Source organism: Urocitellus parryii, chromosome 3, assembly GCF_045843805.1.
Source record: "Urocitellus parryii isolate mUroPar1 chromosome 3, mUroPar1.hap1, whole genome shotgun sequence".
Lineage (NCBI taxonomy): Eukaryota > Metazoa > Chordata > Mammalia > Rodentia > Sciuridae > Urocitellus > Urocitellus parryii.
The window spans coordinates 138,328,305-138,350,395 of record NC_135533.1 but is presented as its reverse complement, the minus strand read 5'-3'; the positions used below and the strand labels follow the sequence as shown (position 1 = coordinate 138,350,395).

The 22,091-nt window shown below is 42.9% G+C and overlaps 1 protein-coding gene and 1 long non-coding RNA gene across 3 annotated transcripts in view; one reads left to right on the top strand and one right to left on the bottom strand.

Annotated features, from left to right (window-relative positions):
• Nucleotides 1-15,821: 15,821 nt before the first annotated feature.
• The window catches only part of Rfc5 (replication factor C subunit 5), a 12,668-nt gene continuing 6,398 nt past the window's right edge, over nucleotides 15,822-22,091 (top strand). The window contains exons 1-6 of the mRNA XM_026386027.2: nucleotides 15,822-15,992; nucleotides 17,606-17,670; nucleotides 17,930-18,066; nucleotides 19,328-19,407; nucleotides 20,291-20,364; nucleotides 21,391-21,550. Of these exons, the coding sequence (XP_026241812.1) occupies nucleotides 15,928-15,992; nucleotides 17,606-17,670; nucleotides 17,930-18,066; nucleotides 19,328-19,407; nucleotides 20,291-20,364; nucleotides 21,391-21,550 (581 nt within the window). The 5' untranslated portion in view covers nucleotides 15,822-15,927. The remainder of the gene's footprint in view (nucleotides 15,993-17,605; nucleotides 17,671-17,929; nucleotides 18,067-19,327; nucleotides 19,408-20,290; nucleotides 20,365-21,390; nucleotides 21,551-22,091) is intronic.
• Nucleotides 21,432-22,091, bottom strand: part of LOC113180864 (uncharacterized) — a 4,520-nt gene continuing 3,860 nt past the window's right edge. For both annotated transcript variants that reach the window (XR_003300521.2, XR_003300522.2), the window contains one exon: nucleotides 21,432-21,855. This is a non-coding gene — a long non-coding RNA (uncharacterized LOC113180864). The remainder of the gene's footprint in view (nucleotides 21,856-22,091) is intronic.

The window sequence follows — 22,091 nt, the reverse complement described above, 5'->3', positions numbered from 1 at the left end:
GACACATTGTCCATTAGATCTCTCATCAGACAAACCAGAGGGAACCCAGGATTGGACATCTGCGCCTCTGCCAGAGCAGTACTAACTCCAGAGATGGGAGTTCAAATCATTCCCACAGGGGTAAAAGGACCTTTCCCCAAAAAAACAATAGGCTTATTATTGGGACACAGTTCCTCTACTCTAAAAGGACTTATGATAAGTCCTGGGGTAATTGACCCCAATTATGAAGGTGAAATAAAAATTATAGCTAGTTCTCCAAGAGGTATATCAGTAATTTCACCAGGAGATAGAATAGCACAGTTATTAATAATACCCAGCCTACATGATAAATTTTCCAGTCATACTGTAGAAAGAGGTTCCAGGGGATTAGGCTTCACAGGTGTAGATTGGGCTATGCTGTCTTTAAATTTAGATTCTTGCCCAACGCTAAAACTAAATATTCAAGGACATGAATTTAATGGGCTACCGGATACAGGTGCAGACCTTAGCATCATCTCTCGTCAAGAAGGGCCAAAATATTGGCCATTACAACAAGCCAGTCAAATGCTTCGAGGCCTAGGAATGACAACTAATCCCCATAGAAGTGCAATGGTATTAGATTGGAAGGATCCTGAAGGATGTGAAGGAACTATACAGCCATATGTATTGGATCATCTTCCTATAAATTTATGGGGATGAGATGTCCTAGATCAATTAGGACTAACATTAACAAATAACATCAATCCAAATGCGCCCACTATTAGGGCTAGACAAGGTTTTAGGAAAGAAAAAATATAAGAAGAACAAGAACAAGGTATAGCAGCACCAATACAAATAGATCAAGGAATACATAGACATGGATTGGGTTTTCAGAAGGGGCCACTGAGACAATAAAAATTACTTGGAAATCAGGAAGACGAGTATGGGTTCCTCAGTGGCCCCTGACTAAAGAAAAGATACAAGCAGCCCATGACCTGGTCAAACAACAATTAGCAGAGGGACATATACAACCTTCCATATCTCCCCATAATACTCCCATTTTTGGCATTAAAAAGAAATCTGGTAAATGGAGATTATTGTAAGATTTAAGAGCCATTAATAATGAGATGGTTATTATGGGACCTGCTCAATCAAGGATTCTTCAATTGTCTGCTTTGCCAAAAACCTGGTATGTTTTAGCTATACATATTAAAGATTGTTTTTTTTTTCCAATTCCAATTCATCCTGAGGATAGCCACGTTTTGCATTTACTATCCCTGCAGTGAATCGTGAAGGTCCTGATCAGAGATATGAATGGAAAGTAATCCTTCAAGGGATATCTAACAGCCCAACTATGTGTCAAATCTATGTTAACAAAGCAATCCAGCCACTTAGAAATCAAAATCCTGAACTACAAATATTTCACTATATGGATGATGTATTATTAGCACATAAAGATAAAAACACATTGCTAGAATATTATGCCACACTTACAAACTTATTAAAAAATTATAATCTAGAGATAGCAATAGATAAAGTACAATTAAATTTTCTAATTAATTATTTAGGAGTTCTATTATCCTCAACCATGGTCTGTCCACCAAAAATTCAAATACGAGTAGATCAACTCAAATCACTTAACGACTTTCAAAAGTTATTAGGAGACATAAATTGGATAAGGCCTTATCTAGGCATACCAACAGGAGAGTTGGGACCTTTATTTGATATCCTAAAAGGTCCATCAGATCCAAATTCACCCCGCATGTTAACGCCTGAAGCAAGAAAGGCATTAAAAATCATTGAAACATATATGGAAAATATGCATTTGGATAGAATTGATATAAGTTTGTCTTTATTTATTATACTACCAACAAAAAATATTCCTACAGGAGTATTTTGGCAAGAAGGTCCATTATTGTGGATGCATTTATCTTATTCTCCTAACATTATTCTTACTAGGTATCCTGAGGCTGTAGGACAATTAATACTCAAAAGAATAAAAGCAGCAAAGCAAGTGTTTGGAATTTCTCCCAATAAAATTATTACTCCATATACTATGGATCAAATTGATGAGTTAGCTAATGAGTTGAATACCTGGGCAATAATCATGTGTAAATATAATGTTTCATTTGATAACCACTTACCATCTAACCCTTTATTGTCTTTTTGGTCTTCGTGTCCTGTAGTTTTTCCAAAAATGACAAGAAAAACACCTATCATGAATGCTCCAAATATATTCACTGATGGGTCAAATAATGGTACAGCAGCAATAGTTACCCCTAATCAAACTTTTACATTTTTAGTACCCAAACAATCAGCTCAAAAGGTTAAGCTTAATGCAGTATTACAAGCTTTTGTGATGTTTAAAGATTCTGTATTTAATTCATTTTCTGATAGTCAGTATATAGTTAATGCTATAGTATCCCTTGAAGATGCTGGTAGGATTTCCCCTTCCTCTACTGTTTTCTCTTTGTTTTCCACTATACAAAGTCTAATCTGGGACAGAAAAGATCCATTCTTTATAGGACATATCAGGGCACATACAGGATTGCCTGGAGCCCTTAGTTTGGGCAATGATTTAGCAGATAAAACTACACGTGACATACATATTTTCTCTACACTAGAAGAAGCTACAAATTTTCATAAAAGGTTCCATGTCAATGCTAATACTTTACAAAAGCATTTTAAAATAATTAAGGAACAAGCTAGACAAATAATAAAACAATGTCAAAATTGTGTGACTTTGGGCTGGGGATGTGGCTCAAGCGGTAGCGCGCTCGCCTGGCATGCGTGCGGCCCGGGTTCGATCCCCAGCACCACATACCAACAAAGATGTTGTGTCCGCCGAGAACTAAAAACTAAATATTAAAAATTCTCTCTCTCTCTCTCTCTCTCTCTCTCTCTCTCTCTCTCTCTCCTCTCTCACTCTCTCTAAAAAAAAAAAAATTGTGTGACCTTTTTACCACAAGTTAATCTTGGAGTCAATCCTAGAGGACTGATACTAACCATATTTGGCAGATGGAAGTCACATACTTGCCAGAATTTGGAAAATTAAAATATTTGCATGTTACCTTTGATACTTCTTCTGGATTTTTGATGGGATCCCTTCATGCTGGAGAAAAAACTAAAGATATTATAGCTCATTGCTTACAAAATTTTGCCACTGTGGGCGTTCCAAAACAGTTAAAAACAGATAATGCCCCTGGCTATACCTCTATCTCTTTTAAATAATTTTGCTCATCGTTTGGCATTACTCATATAACTGGAATCCCATACAATCCACAGGGACAAGGCATAGTTGAAAGAGCTCATCAAACTACTAAAATGTACTTATTAAAGCAAAAAGAGGGAATTGGGAAGGGGTATATATCCCCCAAAGATAAACTTAAAATAACCCTTTTTACTCTAAACTTTTAAAATTTGGATTCATCAGGTCTTAGTGCTTCGGAAAGGCATATGTATCCAAAAAAATGTACATAAGCCCAAGGTACTTTGGAAGGATATTTTAACAGGACAATGGAAAGGGTCTGACCCAGTGATTGTCTGGACTCGTGGTTCTGTTTGTGTGTTTCCACAGGGAGAACAGCAGCCGATTTGGATTCCAGAGAGACTAACCAAAGCAATTTCTACAGACCAAAAAGAAGATGATTTGACTCAAATCTGTTAGAGTCTGTAAACAAGTCTGGATGGTGCCTGGCATTTTGCCAGAGGGAGTGGTTTGTTAAGTAACTCCAGCGAGCCATTAAGTGTGGTTGACTGCTGTATCTAGTTTATGTTAATTAGATAAGCTGTGTGAAATGTATAAATACCTCTGTTGTCCTACAATAAACTGCTCCCATTCCTGCTGTATCGATCTACACAAGTTGTTCGTCACCCCCCCGGTTATTTTGCTGCAGCCGGACTGCGGCAAAATCCATAACAGCTGATATCCAGAGCTCCAGCTTGGCTATTCTTACATCTGCAACAGTGATTCTCCCACACCTGGAGGCTAATGAATAATGAACACTATTAAGGCCTATTTCAAATGTAAAAAACCTTGAGGCTTGCTTGTGGGAATACCTTCAGACCCATATGCAAGTTACAGGAAGAAGGATGGGATATCAAAAGAAGAGTCAAACCCAGGTGGTAACCAGGATGCTTTTTTCAATATCTATTTTATTATTTTATTATTGCCTTTTCCCATATCATAAAGTTCTATTTTATTTTTTGAGCTCATACAGACCTAGGTTAATGTTTTTCTGATCAGTCCTATTTTTTGACTATGGAGTTTTAAACATTGCAATGGAGATTTCACCTCTAAAAACTACAAGGCCTTTACTATTATGTTATGTGTTGTATGTATTGTATTATGTGTGCACACTTCTGTTTTGTGTTGTATATCTGTATGTGCGTATGTCCATATATCATATATGAGGAGTGCTCATGAAAAAATGGATCCAAATATTTTTTTTATTCATGTGATTTATATGGTTTAATTTAAATTAGGTAAACAGCTGTTGAGGATTGTTTTTAAAGGTGGTTAACTGACCTATTTGTTTACTTTCACCTTTCCTTTTCATTATATTTAATAATTCTGTTCATGATAATGTAAATTGTTCAGAAAATTGTTTTCTTAGTGCCTGCTGGAATGTTACATAATTTCTCTTTACCATCATTGCCAGAATTCCTATCTTCATCCCAGTGCTGGTGAAGACAAAAATAAACTACAGCTTCTTCGATACCTATCACAGTAAACTGTATAAACTGATGCATCAATGAATAATAACTCAACAAGTGATGCTCAATCAAGGAGTCGATTTACTTTGGGAGGAAATGGACGTATTGATGGATTCCTCTGCTTTGAACTGCTTGCAGAACTTGCCTGGACTATGTATTAATTTTATGCATTGTGAACTATCTGTTGGTGCAGCAAATTGTGGTAGTGCTGGGGCATCTTTGCTGATGGTGTCATCGGTGGTACAATTTTTCCAAAAAGAGCCATCATTTGGCTTGGTGTCGGGGCATTTCTGTATCCTCCTCCGTTCTGCTTGTGATGGTCGTTCAGCTAAAATTTGGGGGCCAACAGAGGTGAGGCAAAGAACCTCACCCCCCCCACTGGCACCAGGGCCAAATTTGGGGGCCAACAGAGGTGACGCAAAGAACCTCACCCCCTCCCACTGGCACCAAGGCCAAATTTGGGGGCCAACAGAGGTGAGGCAAAGAACCTCACCCCCCACCGGTGCAAAGGCCTATCCACAAGTATGGCTGTATGCTGGACCGGGGCCGAAAGACAGGTAAGATCCAATTGCAATGGTACCAACCTAAGACAGGAGGCTGACGCCTTGAGGTCAGCTCATCTGATGATGGGTAAGGACCATATGTAGATTTGGACAACCTAAGACAGGCATGGTCCCTAAGCCACATGCTCGTTGTTTAATTAAACAGAAGGGGGCAGATGTTGAGAGCCACTGCCCAGTCAAAATGATGCCTGGCATTTGCCAGAGGGAACGGTTGAAAGGTGATGCCAGCAAACCATTGAGATGATGATTTGAATTAAGCTATATATAATTGCTGTGGTGCTGGATTGATTGAATTGTATATTTGACCTTTACTGTCGGGCAATAGGGCGGCTCTTGCTGCCTCAGCTGCCCACTACTTTGGAGTTCCCGTGCAGTTCTCATGGGGATTCGGAGAGATTGGACGGAGCCCGGTGAAGGGAGTGTGTTCCCGTGTGGTGTGTGCAGTGCCAGTGAGAGTTGGAGAATAATGAGTTGCTGTTTGAATCTACAAGGCTTTGTGGCTGCTCAGTTATTTGTGCCCAGCCAGACTGCGGCACCAGTCCCACCCAGATTCAAGGAGTGAGGAAGCAGGAGACTCAACCTCTTGAGGGGAAGAGATGCTATTGTGTGCACCTGTTGGGGTGGGAGGGATTCCTGGTGGCCCTCTTTTCGGGCCATTTCTCACAGTCACTTTCCCCAGACGAATAGCCTTTATTCCATTTATAAAGTTGCTGTCAATCAAAGGGGAAGTTTATGATCTACAGCTTACTACTAGTGTTAGGTTAGTTTATATAGTACTTTGACTAAAAACATCAAGGTACTTTCTTAAGATAAGTGTTTGAATGTCACTTTTATTTTCAGCACCTACAGTTTCAAATGAGAAGCTGTAATCTCACTTAATTAATATTAAAGCTTAAACTAAGTTCTTCTGGTCTTTAGGATCTGGTGGATTACCTTTTGTTCACCTGTACTGTGTATTTCCTCCCCGGTGGTCACTTAGGAACATGGGGAGAGATGAACAAGTTATGTTGTTTTCTTGTTTCTGATCAGACCATATTGCAGGCTTAGAATAACTTCCGAATTCTACTAATTGTTTTCCAAGAAATAACACGATTTGGATTTTGCAAATTTCATCACACCAAGTTCTCCACATTTGAGTACACCAAGATCTTACCAGTGAAACCCTTCCTGGTGTTAGGCAGATGGATAATTTTGAAATATGTACGTATGGGAATTAAGTTCCGTGACTATCCAAAGACGCCAACCACTTCTATGGCATTTGGAATGATGCAGTGGAAGAATGTTTTCAGTGATGCCCTTTTATGTGTTAATTTTGCAAAAAATGTATTTCCAATTAGAATTTCAAATCACCTGAGCAACAGAAGAAAATTAGAAGTTGTATCAAAACCAGGAACTTATTTGAATTTAGCATTAAGAAAACATTTTAATTAATTAATTACAAACTGGAGATAACCCATATTCAGCAAGCCAGTTCTCTTTGACATTTGCCAAAATACAACATATTGAGTATGTTGTTTTTGCTTGGTAACCCTTAAATTAAATTTTAAAAAAGATACTGAAAGGAGAGGGTATAAAATGGTTTATTACCATGTGATTCCAGAAAGTTTCATTAGTTATTCCTTTAGGAAAGAAACTTGCTTTTGTTAAATTTTGTTCAAATCTGTACTTTAAATGACCTTTAAATTTCAGGAGATTCTTCAAGACACCATTGTCCAATCTTCACGTTAATGAACATGCCAGATATTTTAATCTTTCCCAGGTCTGCCAAGTGTCTTCTGCTTGGAATAAGGTTTAATTGTAAGGTGCTTCATCTTAAAAAAATTAAAAGTTGAAAGAATGTTTAAAAATGTATTCTGATTGTATTTGAAACACATAAAATACCTTCAGGTTTAAAAATTCTTCATAATGACTCTGGGCAAACTCCTCAATTTTCAGTTTTTACTCTCTTGCTTTACTTTCCAGCACTGCATGTACTTAAAATATACATTGTTTTTTTAAAAAAATCACATTGTTATTGAACTTAGGCCAAATGCTTTGAGAGTGTGGGTTTGGGGGGGGACTGTAGGAAGGGGGTAAAATGTCTATAAATAGAAGTTCTTTGTTTAGCATCCACTATGTAATAAAGTGTTGTGTAACTCTGCCATGCAATGTAAATAATAATAGTAATTTGCATTTTCTTATTACTACACATCCTCCAAATGGAATTGACAGTCTTCTGCTAATATTAAGGTCAATTTCTCACTTCTTTACATGGCCCAGGGTCCCCAGGGTAATGCTAGAGGAGGGTAAGAGTTCTCCTTGTTTGGCACTCAGGACTCACAACACTACACACCCAACCTTTTTTTTTTTTTTTAAATATTTATTTTTTAGTTCTCGGCGGACACAACATCTTTGTTGGTATGTGGTGCTGAGGATCGAACCCGGGCCGCACGCATGCCAGGCGAGCGCGCTACCGCTTGAGCCACATCTCCAGCCCAACAACCAATTTTTTTTTTTAATGTCTTTTATTTGTGGACGGACACAATACCTTCATTTTATTTATTTATTTATTTCTGTGGTGCTGAGGATCCAACCCAGTGCCTCACATATGCCAGGCAGGTGCTCTACCTTTGCATTTTCAGTCTCACAAACCCAAAAACAGTGTGGTCAGGGACTAGGCCACAGCCAACCTTATTAGCACCTCTTTGTCTTTTTTAAATCATTATGACCCCAGAGATTCTAGCTTGGGCCATTGGACCAGATTCAAGTAGGGAGAAAAAGGAAAAATTACAAAAAAAGAAAAAAAAATTTTAAAGTTCACCAACCTCCAGCCCAGTGAAGTGACGCACACCTGTAGTCCCAGTGGCTCTGGAGGCTGAGGCAGGAGGATCATGAGTTCAAGGCCAGCCTCAGCAACTTAGTGAGGCCCTGAACAACTGAGTGAGATCCTGTCTCAAAAAAAAAAAAAAAAAAAAAATATATATATATATATATATATATATATATTGGGCTGGGGATGTGGCTCAGTAATTAAGTGCCGCTGGGTTCAATCCCTGGTACCAAAAAAAGAGTAACATGATTGAGAATTAATGGGACTTATTTTCTGCTTTAGACTCATCACAAAAGACTAAGGGGGATGTTTTTACCCCGAGTAAATAAGCCTTAGAGTTCTGGGATATTGGGCTTGCTTAGCCTAGGGGAACTAGGGACCTGGAGTTGAGTTATTAAAATGCCAGACCCTTAGAAGGAAGGAGAAGGGAGTGTTGGGTGACAGAAGAGTCTCCTAACTCCTTGAGGAATTCCACAGTAGGCTTGCAGAACAGCTAGGAAGAGCAGAACAGTAGGGTAGACACACATTGCTGGTGTTCAGGGCTTGTCAACTAAATTGTGCCACAAATCTAAGACCTTGTTAAAATACAGGCTCTGGGCCACAGACTGCATTTCTAACAAGCTCTCAAGGTTTGTGGATGCTGCTGATGTCTGGACCTTGCTTTGAGCAGCCAAAGTGGGGATTACTTCCTGTCTCCATATAATTATGGGAAAGGCATGGAGAAGGACAGAGAAGCCTAACTCCCAAGTCCTGTGGCATCGAGAGCAATGACAAAAGTTTTTGATGGCTCAGTTGTACACCAAGAGAAAGGACACTATTACCAATAGTCAAAGGAAGAGTTCCAGTGTGTGTGTTAGTTAGCTTTGTGTTACTATAACAAGATACCTGAGATAATAAACTTAAAAAGAAGAAAAGTTAATTTTGGGTCACAGCTTTTGTTTTAGTCCTTGGTGGATTGGCCCGTTGGTTTTGGGCCTATGATGAGGGGTATATCATGGAGCATATGATGAAGGCAGTTGGACACCCATGGCAGCCAGGCAGCAAAGACAGAGAGGAGGGAGCCGGGTTACCATTATCCCTTCAAGGACTGGTCTCCAATGACCCGAGACCTTCCCTAGGTCCTCTCTTTTAAACATTCCACCATCTTCCAATAGCAGCAAGGTGGAGACCAAGCCTTTTCCACCTGGCCCTTGGGGAACATTCCAGAGCCAAATGATGGCACTGTACAAAGAGCATCTCTCCCAATAGATTGCATGCACCACTGAGGACCAAGGCCCTTCTCCCTCAATTCTACCCTGTTCCTCCATGACAGTCTGGGCCTCTTGAAGGATTGCAGGGAAAGGAAGGAAACCTTAGTCCTTAGTAGTCCTTGGTCTACAGCAGACAAATTTCCAAGCCATCTTGGCTCAAGGGGGCAACAGTGGAGGACCTTAAGACCCATCAGTTTAATTTAGAAGAATGAAAATATGTGAATTTTCTTGCAATCAAGTATCACGGAGGGACGTCATAGGAGTCCACACTTTCCATCTCAAACTTAGAATCAGATTCAAGAATCCATCACCAAATATTCATGAGTTACTCAATCAACAAGAGTTTAGGGGGATGATGGATGAAGTCACCGAGCTCTGGTTGATGTGGGGGATTCGGAAAGAGAAAGTCATCAGGGGGAGGGGGACCGAAGGATTTCAAGTCCCCGTTAGCCAGTCTGGGATTTTTTTTTCTGTGGTCACATATGAGAAAAGGTTTCAAACCATAGTCAGCTTTTCACCACTGTGACTGAAAATACCTGAGAAAAACAACTTAGGAGAGGAAAGATTCATATTGGCTCACAGTTTCCAAGGTTTGGGACCTTGGAGGGCTGACTCCCAAACAGAAACATCAGGGCGGAAGACAGTTTAGTAGCTTATGACATCTAGGGAAGCAGAGAGAGAGAGAAAAGGGCCAGGGACAAGAAACATCCTTCCAAGTCACGCCCCAGGTGACCCACTTCCTCCAACCATGCTTCACCTACCTACTGTCTCCCTTCCCGGCCCCCGTAGTCCATTGAGCTGTGAGTGGGTCAATCCACTGGTGATCCCAGGGCCCTCATGATCCAATCCCTTCCCCCAAGCCCCACTTCTGAGGGGACCCGGTCTTGACACACAAGTCTTTGCGGGGGGAGGGGGGCATTGCCCAGCTAAACCGTAACACACACACTCTTCCAATTGCTCTTGGAGGTCTTTCCCTCCTTCGAGTCCTCACTCTTCATTTAAACGTGATTTAGCAATACAAACACGGCCAGGAGAAAGGCCCAGTTTGATTTTTTTTTTTTTTTGTGGTTGTTCTGCCAGCATCTACCAAAGATAGCCTCACACACCATTCTCCCGTAAGGACAAGCCTTAAAAATAAACTAAGGCTGTACGTTCTGTGTCCAAAGCCCAAACCCAAGCTCAGAGTCAAAACATGTAGGGCCCCCCCTTCCCTGATCCCACCTGAGGAGCAAGTGCCTGGGGGCTGGTCATCCTGTTGGGATTTTCGGATCCTGCTATCTCGAGGATTCAGTATTTTATTAAACCATTTCTAAATCTGGTTGGGATTACAGAAGAAAAGTTGGTGCCTGTGTACATTAATGTCACGGTTCCCAGGGACATACCAGCTCAACCTGCCCTGGGCCCTCCACTAGGGCTAATTCAGGCAGAGGTGAGTGTAACAGGATTCACTACATCTTGACCCGGCCGTTGGTCCGCGACAAATCAGAAGTCACACAGTGATCCTTGCGGTGTGCTGCCGGGAGATTTTTTTGGTTTTTTTTTTTTTTTTTTTTTGCATGCTTGTTTTCAGATGTCTTTGTCTATGCTTAGCATACAGGAATTTCATGTAGAATCCAAAATCTGGTTTTCCTTGGAAAAGTGAAAGTTCTGGCAACATCTGGCTGTCGTCCCAGCATTGGTGTACTGGACACTTGTGATACTTTTAGCGTCTAGCATCTGAACCCCTCTTCTATTCTGGGATGTCCCTGGTCACAAGTCTTGGTGGGAGGCTGATGTCACCCCTCACTATTCAAGCCATATATACGGTTGACCCTCAGTGTTCACCGGGGGTGGGTATCCACCAAGGACGTCGGGGATATGAAAATTCAGGGACTGAAAATTCAGTCACTTTTATAAAAGGGAGTAGCATTTGCATGGAAACTACTCCCATCTTCCGTGTACTTTAAATCATCTCCAGATGACTTATAATACCTATATCCTGTCAATGCTGTTAAGGGTTGCTATGTCATGGCTTTTGGGGAGTGTAAGACTCTACATGCTTGGGACGGATGCAATTTTTAAAGAAAACATTCTCATCTGTGTTTGGTCGAATGCTGACTGCTAGGTAATAGTATGTGATCCAGACTCGGCCAAAAAGGCATGTCCTCCAGGCTTCTGAATGAGGTGCTAACTTTAGGAGGAGCCCAGCACAGGGGAGAATTGGGGAATTATTTCAGACAGAGGAAGCAGAGAAAGAAGCATCCAGCTTCTAGGGCAGTAGGGGCTGTCATATGCATTGGTTGGTGGAATCAGTGAGGATTTCCTCACTGACTTGATTCAGAGGAGTAACTCTGACCTTGGTTTCATTTGCATGTCTGGTCTTTGACCCCCTTCTTTTTTATTATTATTTTTTCCTTTTATTTATTTATTTTTTTTGGCAGTACTGGGGATTGAATCCTAGGACCCTGTCACTGAGCGACATCCTCAGTCCTTTTATTTTTTTTAAGACAGGGTCCCTTTAAGTTGCTGAGGTTGGCATCAAATTTGTGATCCTCCTGCTTCAGCCTCCTGAGCAGTTGGGATGACAAGGGTCATCACCCTGGTGCGCCCAGCTTTGTCCATCTTTTACACGGAGTCCTCCAGCCTTCTCAGTGACTGAAAGTCATTCAATATCTCATTCCTATATTTTCTGCTTAAATCTTATATCTAAGAACTCTGTCCCATGGAGATAGGAGAGAGTTTTCACCCAACCCTCTTTCTTTATTTCTTAGTTTCTAGACTATTTATGCAAGTTTGTAACTCACCCAAAATAAGAAAATTTTAGTCCTGGGAGAAAAGCTAAAGATTGCCTCATGAAAGGATCAGCAAAGTTGTAAGGAAAAGCTTCCCAGAAAAGTGTTCCCCCTCCTGAAATCTAACTGGGCAGAACTGGGTCACATACTCATCTCTTAAGCCAATCGGTAGCAAGAGGACTTGGGCTGCTGGCATTGGCTTTTCCAAGGCAGTATTTCAGTTTTGGTTGAAAAAAAAAAGAATCACCTGGGCCTGGGGATGTGGCTCAAGCTGGCATGCGTGCGGCCCGGGTTCCATCCTCAGCACCACATACAAACAAAGATGTGTCCGCCGAAAACTAAATAATAAATATTAAAAAATTCTCTCTCTCTCTTTAAAAAAAAAAAGAATCACCTGACATGCTTTTTATTTCTTTCATCTTATGTTTTGTAGTACTGGGGATTGAACCCAAGACCCCGCACATTTTAGGCAAACCTTCTACCAATGAGCCACATCCCTAGCCCTTTTAATTTTATTTTAAGGCAGGGTCTCCCTAAATTGCCCAGGCTGGCCTTGAACTTGTGATCCTCCTACCTCATTCTCCCAAATAGCTGGGATTACAGGTATGGGCCACCATACCCAGCTGGGGATGCTTTGAAAAATACCAAAGTGGGGTTCCCACTCTCAGAGGCCAGATTTTATTGGTCTGGCTTACCTTCTTCTGAAAGTGGAATTTTTAAAGCTTCCCAGGTGCTTTTAATAGCCCATTCAGTGCTTCCAGTCAATGACCTGATCCAGTCCCCACCCCTCCTCATCTTAACCTGCCAATACCGAGGTCCAAAGAGATGTTAAGTAATCTGCCCAATCACCAGCAAAACAGAAATAAGAAAACCACTCACACAAATGACATTTAAGAAGACAAGTTTTTTGTTTTTTTTTTCCTTCTCCAGAATATGCATGTGAGTACTGTTAAATAAAATTCATAGGGGGAGAGTTGTTTTGGACTAAACTCTTGAACTAGACTCCAACAGACCAGAGCAAACCAGAATGAAGTTACTTGTGCTAGTTAGGTGACATGTGACCAAAATGAACTTTAAAGTGGCCCAGTTTTCCAAAAACAAACAAGTAGAAAACAACCAGGAGCAACCAATTCAAAAGGTCCAAAATCGGCATGCTAAGAATGTCCCTTTTCCTTTTCTTTCTTTCTACTACTGGGCAATATCCCCAGCCCTTTTCTTTTTTTATTTTGAGACAGAGTCTTGCTAAGTTATAGTCTGACCTCGAATGTGCAATCCTCCTGCCTCAGCCTCCCACCTGAGTAGCCGGATCATAGGTACGTGCCCCTTGGCCCAGCCCCTTTGGCTTTAATCCTTCATATCTGTCCACGTGCTGTGGCTATAATAAAATGCCTAGATAATGTACAAAGAAAAGAGATTTATTCCACTCACAGTTTTGGAGGCTGAAAGTCCAAGACTAGGTATCCCCATTGGCTTGGCATCTGGTGAGGGTCAAATGGCAGATGACATCATGGTGGAAAAGGAAGTCAGAGGAAGATTCAAGAGTCCCGCTTGCTGTTTTAGAATAACTCATTCTTGCAGGAAGAGCTAATGCACTCTACAAAACTAATATCAATCCCTTCTCAGGGCTGTAACCAGGTGACCTAGTTAGTTACTTTGAACTAAGCCCCACTACTTAATTGTCCCAGCCCTTCCCAACACCACCACAGTACAGTGTGCACCAGTTTTCAGACATGTGACCTCTTAGGAACACACTCAGGTCACATCCAAACCATGGTACCCTCTAAGGAAAGTAGCTGCAAAATTAAAAATCCACGTCTTTCTTGTCCCTTGTTTCTGTTTTTTTCAGTTTTTTCCTGTTTAAAACTCATTCCTTCGGCTCAGCTCATAGTAGCACCCTTCTGTTTTATAGATGGGATGCTGTTTGGTTCATGAATTGCTAATAAAAGCCAAGTAGATCATTAAACTCAATTTATTGAAATTTTGTTTTCAAACAGCACCCATTGTTTTTCTTAGAATGTGAAGTCCTGGAAAGTTCAAAGACTGAGAAGTATCACAAGGTGTCCACCACACCCATACTTGCTCAGTGGCAAGACCAGTTGGATCCCTGCAATTTGAGTTGGAAGGAGAGGTATATGGGTTAGAACAAAATTGACTTCACCCTGGCTTGAATGTACCTGGTTTATCTTAAGATGGTACTAAAGACTCAGGTGGATCCGGGGAGCCAGGGTCTGATTGTGAATTCCTACCTTGATTCTAGTGGTTTTATCTATTTATGAGATGCTGTGAAACCCCGCAGGAAAAACTAGCCAGGCTTACTCAGGGGCAATCCTGGCAATTATGACTCAAGATGGCTGCAGTCAGTCAAGCTGTCTACATACAAAACTGAACATCAGATGCACAAAGTATTTTATGAGAACTTATTCCAATCTTGTTTGAATTTTTCAGGTCAAGGGGGTGATGTCATCAAGCTCCTAATGCAAAGAGTCCTTAATAATTCCTTATCATGGTGGTTGAATGAAGCCCCAACATCATAACCTCATCAGTCAATATGAAAGAAGAACCACATAGGTGGAGAGTGCTAGAGGGAAGGGGAGAGTGCAGAGATAAGGGGCCGGGTATTTTTCATGTTTTATTGTGTTTAGTTCTCACAGTCATCTTTGAGTAGATGTTACTGGAGGAGGAGAGAAGCAATCTGCCTAAGGCTAAGTGGAGAAAGTGGTACACTAGTGACCTGAGCAACCAGCATTCAAGTTGGTCTTGGAGGGGAAGGAGAAAGCAGAGGCGCTGTTGTCCCAAATGCTTTCTGACCCCACTTTCCTGGATCCCCAGGCAGGAGCAAGGGTGCAGTCGTAGCTACACTGGTATATCTGCCCTGTGTCCTACTCTGTTCCTAAATCAGGTGACAATGATATAATTGGGTACAAGGAATACAGCTCCCTCTGAATCCAACTGCTGGTCTCCTCTAGTATTTTTATCTTTTTCATTAGGTTAAAAAAAAACCTTTATTATGGACATTATACACACTCATTGTTGGAAAATACAGATCAGCCAAAGAGAAAAATGGCCCAGCATCCCCTTACCTCAGGAAAAACACTACACTTTGGGTCCCAATTCTCCTAAGGATTTCAGATCAACAGGACGCCGTTCTGTTTGTTAATTATCCCTTTCCAATTTGCACGAATTAAGCAACCCCAAGTTTATTTTTATTATTATTTTTGTTTGTTGTTTACACTCTGGAATCGCTTCCTGGAGGTTGGTCCTCTAAATTTTGCTGGGCAAGGGACAAGGATTCAGGAAATAGGTGGGGGGGGGGTTCTGTTTGGGGTTTTCAAGTCCTAATATTTATCTCCCGTCCTTGGGACCGAAAGGTACTGCGAGCCTTTTCTCCTGTGGGCATTTCTATTCAAGAACCGCGCCTTCATTTTTTTTTTTTTGCTTCAGCTCTGGCCGCTTTCTGCTCCTTTGCCCGTAGGTGTCTGAACCCTGGGGACAGCTGGCCTCAGCCACGAGACCTTAATTTGTAATGACATCTGGCGGCTGCAGGGGGTGGTCTTGCCTCTCGGGCTCCGTCTCTCTGGAACCCCTTCGGTGTCCTAGCGCGCGAGGCTGGCTGTAGGGAGGGAGGGAGGGAGGATGGCGGCCCGCACCTCCGGTAGCCTAGCAACCGGCGCCTTAGCAACGGGGAGGGGGCGGGGCCGCGGGAGGAAGTCGGAAGCGGGAAGCCAAGTCTCGCGAGAATTGGGTGGCGCGCGAACTCTGAGCGACAGGATTCAGGAGGGGGTCCAGTCGCGGCAGGAGGCTTGAAGGTGTTGAGGGACTACGGCGGCGGCGGCGGCCCCGGTCACCTGAGCCTCCCCGCCATGGAGGCCTCAGCGGCCAAGCAGCAGCAGCAGCCCGCGACAGTCAAAATCAGGAACCTGCCCTGGTAGGAGGCGGCCCGGCCGCCGCGGAGGGAAGCGGGTCGGCCGCGGGGTGTTAGTTAGGGCTGATGGCAGTTTGGGGACTTCATAGTGGGATGGTCGCACCCCGTTCTGACCCTGCCTACCTGGGCCCTCCCACCGCCCTTGCCTGGCCCCGGTTCCCACCGTTCTATTTCGAACTCTTGCCGGGCTCCCCCGTGTCCCCCATCCTGTCCCCGCAAACGGAAAGTGGCTTTCGCGCCTGGGAACAGCCCGAGGGCTCCCATCCTGCCGCCGAAATGCCCTCTTCCCTCCTGCGGGAACCTTCAGTGCCACCGACTCTGTTATTCGCTTTACCGAACGACGTCACCCTCTTGCACGTTTGATCTTTTAGAAAGGCTCCATAAGGTAGATGCTGTTTGCATTCAAATTTTACTTGTGAAGAAAGTGCATTTTAGAAAAGTTAGAAGACGGGCTTGGGTTTGCATCCTGATTGTCTGGACTCCGAACTTGCATTCTTCATCCTCCCATTGCAATGACTACATCTTAGTGATGCTTTAAAGACTTTGATGGGATTTGGCTTGATTTAGAAAAACTCCAGGCTGTTCTTGTGTAATAACCAGTTAAATTTGTTATACTGAAAGCCAACATAAAATACATAGTTGTGATCATTTTAATATATAGTTTAATGGCATTAAGTATGTCCAGAATATAGTTGTCCCACTATCTCCTTCCAAATATTTTCATTAGCCCACATGGAAACCCTATACTTGTTGGCACTCACTTCTCATTATCCCCTCCTCTCCCACCACAGGCAACCACTAATCTACTTCCTGTCTCAATGGATTGGCCTGTTTGGGACATTTCATATAAGTAGAACTATACAATATGTGACCTTTTGTGTCTGGCTTCTTTCACTTACCATAATGTTTTTAGAGTTCGTCCTTTATTCCCTTTTTTTATATTTATTTTTTAGATGTAGTTGAACACAATACCTTTATTTTATTTATTTATTAATTTTTATGCGGTGCTGAGGATCAAGCCCAGGGCCTTGCACATGGTAGGTGAACACTCTCCCTCTGAGCCACAACCCCAGCCCCATCCTTCATTCCTTTTTATGACCAAATCATATTTCATGGCATGCATAGACCACATTTTATTTATCTATTCATCAACAGATGAATAGATATATTCAGATTCATTTTGAATATTTCAAGTTCATTTTGAAGTGGAAGGTGTCCATCCCGGGGGAGATTATAGGCATATGGCTGAAAAGATGAGATTAGAGCTGTTTTCAACCTCAGCACTTTTGACATTTGGGGCCAGATTCAGGGATGCCAGGAGGGTGTGGACAGCATAGATGTCCTGTGCATGGTAGGATGTTTAGCAGTGTCCCTAGCACCTACCCATGAGATTCCATTAGCCCCCTCCACCAGCTAGAATAATTAAAAGTGTCTGCAGATGTCACCAAATGTTCTCCAGCAACTAAAACAGCCTCTGGTTGAAAAACTGTGGTCTGTCTTCAAACTTAAAGGATTTGTTTCTTTTCTCTTTGAATTGGGATATGAAAGACTTCTTTTGCACATAATATAATATTCTTGTATTTATATATGTTGTAATGTGCTAAATTACATTTCAGGGTTGAAAAATACCGGCCACAGACACTGAATGATCTCATTTCTCATCAGGACATTCTAAGTACCAGTAAGTATCCATGTGTCAATTGCTGTCCCACTTGTAGAACCTATGTAAATTTCTTGGTGATATTGTCTCTGCTGAGTAATCACTTTAAAGAAACTGTTCGAGCTTTCTAAGATGTGGCTTTACAGTTTTTCTTACCTGCATCTGCCTTTGATTGGGACATTGCATTAGGTTGAAGTGCATTCAGCCCAAGTCAGAGAGCCACAGTGAATGAAGCACCTTCCAAAGACTGCTGGCATCTCTCTTTCTTTCTGATCCTCAGTTCAGAAATTCATCAGTGAAGACCGACTGCCACACCTGCTTCTCTACGGCCCTCCAGGGACAGGAAAGACATCCACCATCCTAGCCTGTGCTAAACAGCTATACAAAGACAAAGAATTTGGCTCCATGGTCCTGGAGGTAAATAGGATTATTCTTACTCTACAAATGACTAAGGACTCTAGCCTTTTAACTTTAGTTCTGCTAATTTTATTTTACTTTGAAAGTAAGCTGCCCACTGGCAGTTGGGAGAGATGTGGGTCTGGAATAAGGTGTTTCACTTCACCTTTTGCAGTAGTGGTCTGCATTGGCATTGGTCAACTCCAGGGCAGTTGCCTAGGTGTTTTTCTTTCCTGTTGCCAGCTTTTACCAAACTTTCCTTGATGGCACTATTGCTTCCTATCTGCTGCGTGGCCCTTCTTAACTGTTCTCCCCATTCCACTGCCCTGTTCATGCTCCGAAGACTGAGCTGTACTAACTATAAGCTCCCTTGCTCTTTGGCTCCTGGTTGGCTTTGGCTGAAATGGCCGAGGTCAGAGGACAAGAAAATGATGGCTGGACCTATCCCCAGGGTTAACAGCAGGCAGCAGCCCCCACTTGCAGGCCCATCCCATGGTAAAGGCCGCCCCACAGCCTTCTCCAGGGACTTCCAGCCCCTGCCTCCTCCAACACCTTCAGGCTTGGGGGTACTACAGAGCCCTGGAAAGCCCCATACCCCACCAACACATTTTAAGACATCTCTTCGTTTAATTCTCATTAATCGTGGCATACTCAAATGCCATCTGAATATTGTGGGGACTTTGACTGATGCATGTAGATCACAGAAATCTAAAGATTTTCTTTTGCAAGGAAAACATTTGACTTACTCTTTAGACATGGGTCTCAGAACCTCACTGCTGCCACTGGTCCTACCTCAGTATATTTATAATGTGGTGACCCTGAGTTGTTCTGGGTTATGATAGATAAAATTAGCATTGTTCTGTTCTTTCCAGACATCCTCTTTCCTAGCTTGCGCTAGACAGTTATACAGAGATACAGATGCAGTTATACAAAGATCGGCAACATGGTCTTGGAGGTAAATAGGATTGTTCTTACTCTACAAATAACAAAGGACTTCACAGGTGCTGTTCAGGGTAACCAGGACAATTTTTTACTTCCCAAATTTGGGTAGAAAGATTGTCCTCAAAGGGTGAGAGAAAAATTGCCTTTCAGAATATAATGTGATGATTAAATTTTTAGTATAACTGTCATCTTTTTAAAAAATAAAAAAGATTCTCTCTTAGCTATCATTAGCCTGGAGAACTAGTTTGCTGAACTGGATTGATGAAAAGATGTATTAAAACCAAGAATTCATATAGTAAACAATGTGTTTTTCACTGTGGCTTCTCTCCTCCACATTTAGCTGAATGCTTCAGATGACCGAGGAATAGATATTGTTCGGGGGCCAATCCTGAGCTTTGCCAGCACAAGGACAATATTTAAGTAAGACTCATTTGTGTAATTTCTCTCCCTAGAAATTTTTTAAAAAATATTTTTTAAATTGCCAATGGATCTTTATTTATTTATATGCGGTGCTGAGAATCAAACCCAGTGCCTCACCCATGCTAGGCAAGCACTCCACCACTGAGCCACAACCTCAGCTCTCCCTAGAGGTTTTGATCACTGAGATGATACAGTTTAATTTTATTATTATTATTTTTTAAACTTTCAGCTTAAAAAGGCAAAAATGACTTTGTCAAAGCAAGCATAAAAAAGAGAGAGAGAAAGTTCAGGGGGTGTGGTAAGAAATGTCATGAAGCTTGTGTTACGATGAAATATTGTCTAAACTTGCATTAGCAGTTTGACTCTGGGAAGCATGGACTTTATTTTGATAGTTATCTGAGGACTGATTGCATCCTAAGTCTAGATGAGCGGGTTTGAATTTAAGCAAAAATAAATTGAGATTAAAATGAACCAGGATAGTGGTTTGAAAAGAAGAAAAAGGTGAAGAGGCTGGGGCATACCTGAAGGAGATGGAAGACGCAGATGGTGGGCCGGGCGGGGTTCTGCAGAGCTCAGGCGTAGCAGGTGCCAGGCCCTGGGTTCCATCTCCAGTCCCAGGATGGACAGAGCAAATGGAGGGGGGGTGGAAGGAAGGTGCAGGCGCAGAGCACAGGCAAGTACAGGTTAGACCTGGGTCCCCAGTACGGGTTGAAGGAACTAGGGGCGTTTCCTGTCTGTGTGACCACACGGTGCAGCTTTGGTCAGGGTTCTGGGAGAGCCGGATTTCATGATCAGGCCTGAGACACAAATGCGAAAATGCAAGTTTGGGCCTGGGTGTTGAAGAGACTGGAGAGTCTTGTAGATGTGCCGTTTGTCTTCGTAGGAAAGGGTTTAAGCTAGTGATCTTGGATGAAGCTGATGCCATGACGCAGGATGCCCAGAATGCCTTGAGAAGAGGTAAGAAGAGCTGCTAACATGTGTCCACCCGTGAGAGCCCTGAGAGGAGAATTAGGAGTTCTGGATGTGAGATGCCTGTATGGCTTATTTTCCATCTTGTTCATCTTCTGGTCCAGAGGCTTCTTTGGGTACCTTTCTCCATGAACCCCGTGATCCAGACAAAATACCCTGTAGCCAGGGTGTCCCACTGCAGCAGCTTAAGGACATAAGCCCAGTTGGGACTTAAGTATGACCAGTCACTGGTGCTTTGTCCTCCTTTGTGGCTGGATTCAATTTTAGGTTGGGAATTTGAATCTCTTGATGGTTCAAATCAAATTTCTAAACTATGGCCCTTCTGTCCTCCACACCATTAGATGCAAATCAGCCAGGAGAAGGATGTCTAGAGTGTGCGCAGAAAGCTGCCTGGCTGCTTGCCGAGCTGGGCAGGGAGCGGGAGAATGCTGCTGTTAGTCCCCAGGAGCCAGTGCGTTATTTCTTTGTAGCAAGTTCTGGGGGAGGAGGAGGCAGTTGGCTGTCTTCTGTCCTGGAAGCTCTGGCAGCCTTTCTTCAGCATCGTGTTCCGCAGATTGACTGTCAGTCTGAGCAGATCCCCATGTGGGAACACAGGGTCCCTGCAGAACGATACTGGTGTCTAAGCATCGCACGGCTCGGGTTGCTGCTCCCTCGGAGTGCTCTGAGGCCTGCAGATTAGGTCTACGGGGAAGTGTGCAAAAAGCCAGTCCCCCCTCCAGCCCACCATGCCACTTCATGTGGAGGGCAGGCTCTCCTGTACTGGGCTCAGATCTTAAGGGATAAGTTGCCAGGGTGCTGCAAATCATAAACCCTGACACATTCAGTAGCTTTTGAAAGAAGATCTCTGGTCCCAAACACCACAACCCCCTGTTTCCTTGTAGGTAACTCCCCCACTTGCATGTAGTGTTGACTATTCCCGTGTCCTCCTGGGACCCAAGAAAAGGCCAGGGTTTTAGGTCCTTTGAAGAATTGGAATGGCCTTTGACCTCAGGTGGTTTTATTTTTCTTCACTAGTGATTGAGAAATTCACTGAAAATACCAGATTTTGCCTCATCTGTAACTATCTATCCAAGATCATCCCCGCCTTGCAGTCTCGGTGTACGAGGTTCCGGTTTGGTCCCCTGACACCTGAACTCATGGTTCCCCGCCTGGAACATGTCATAGAAGAAGAGAAGTGAGTACACTGTAAAGCAGGAAAGTCGAGGTCTTGGGATTGAGTGGAGCACAGGTGGGACCCTGGCTCGCTGGCTGGTGATGTTGTAAATGACTTAGCAGAATGCCTGGCTCAGGGGAAGTATCGGGGCCACCAGCTGCTGTCGTTTTCTCTGATATCTCTTGGACAGTATTCCTCATAAAAGTCATTTGACTCTTCTCGATTCCATCCTCCTCCCCTGGAAGCTGTCCCAATTTCCTCCTCCTCTGTCGCTGTAAACCACATGCTGCCGAGTCCCTTCTGCAGGTGCTGCCAGCCTCTCCTGACTAGAAGGCAAGGTTTGAGGCATTCTGTTCTGAATGATCAGACGCCAAGCCAGGAGCCAACCCAAGCAGCTGCTTATTCTGAAGGATGTGTTTGGGCTCTGTCCCCATGGTCCCACAAGGGCTCTTTCTTCTCAGGGTGCTCATAGTAAGATGGCTTGGACTTGTCTTTCTAGATCTGGGGTAGGCTGAAACTATACGAAGCCCCTGTGCCTAGGAACCAGAGTGATTTCTTGGGG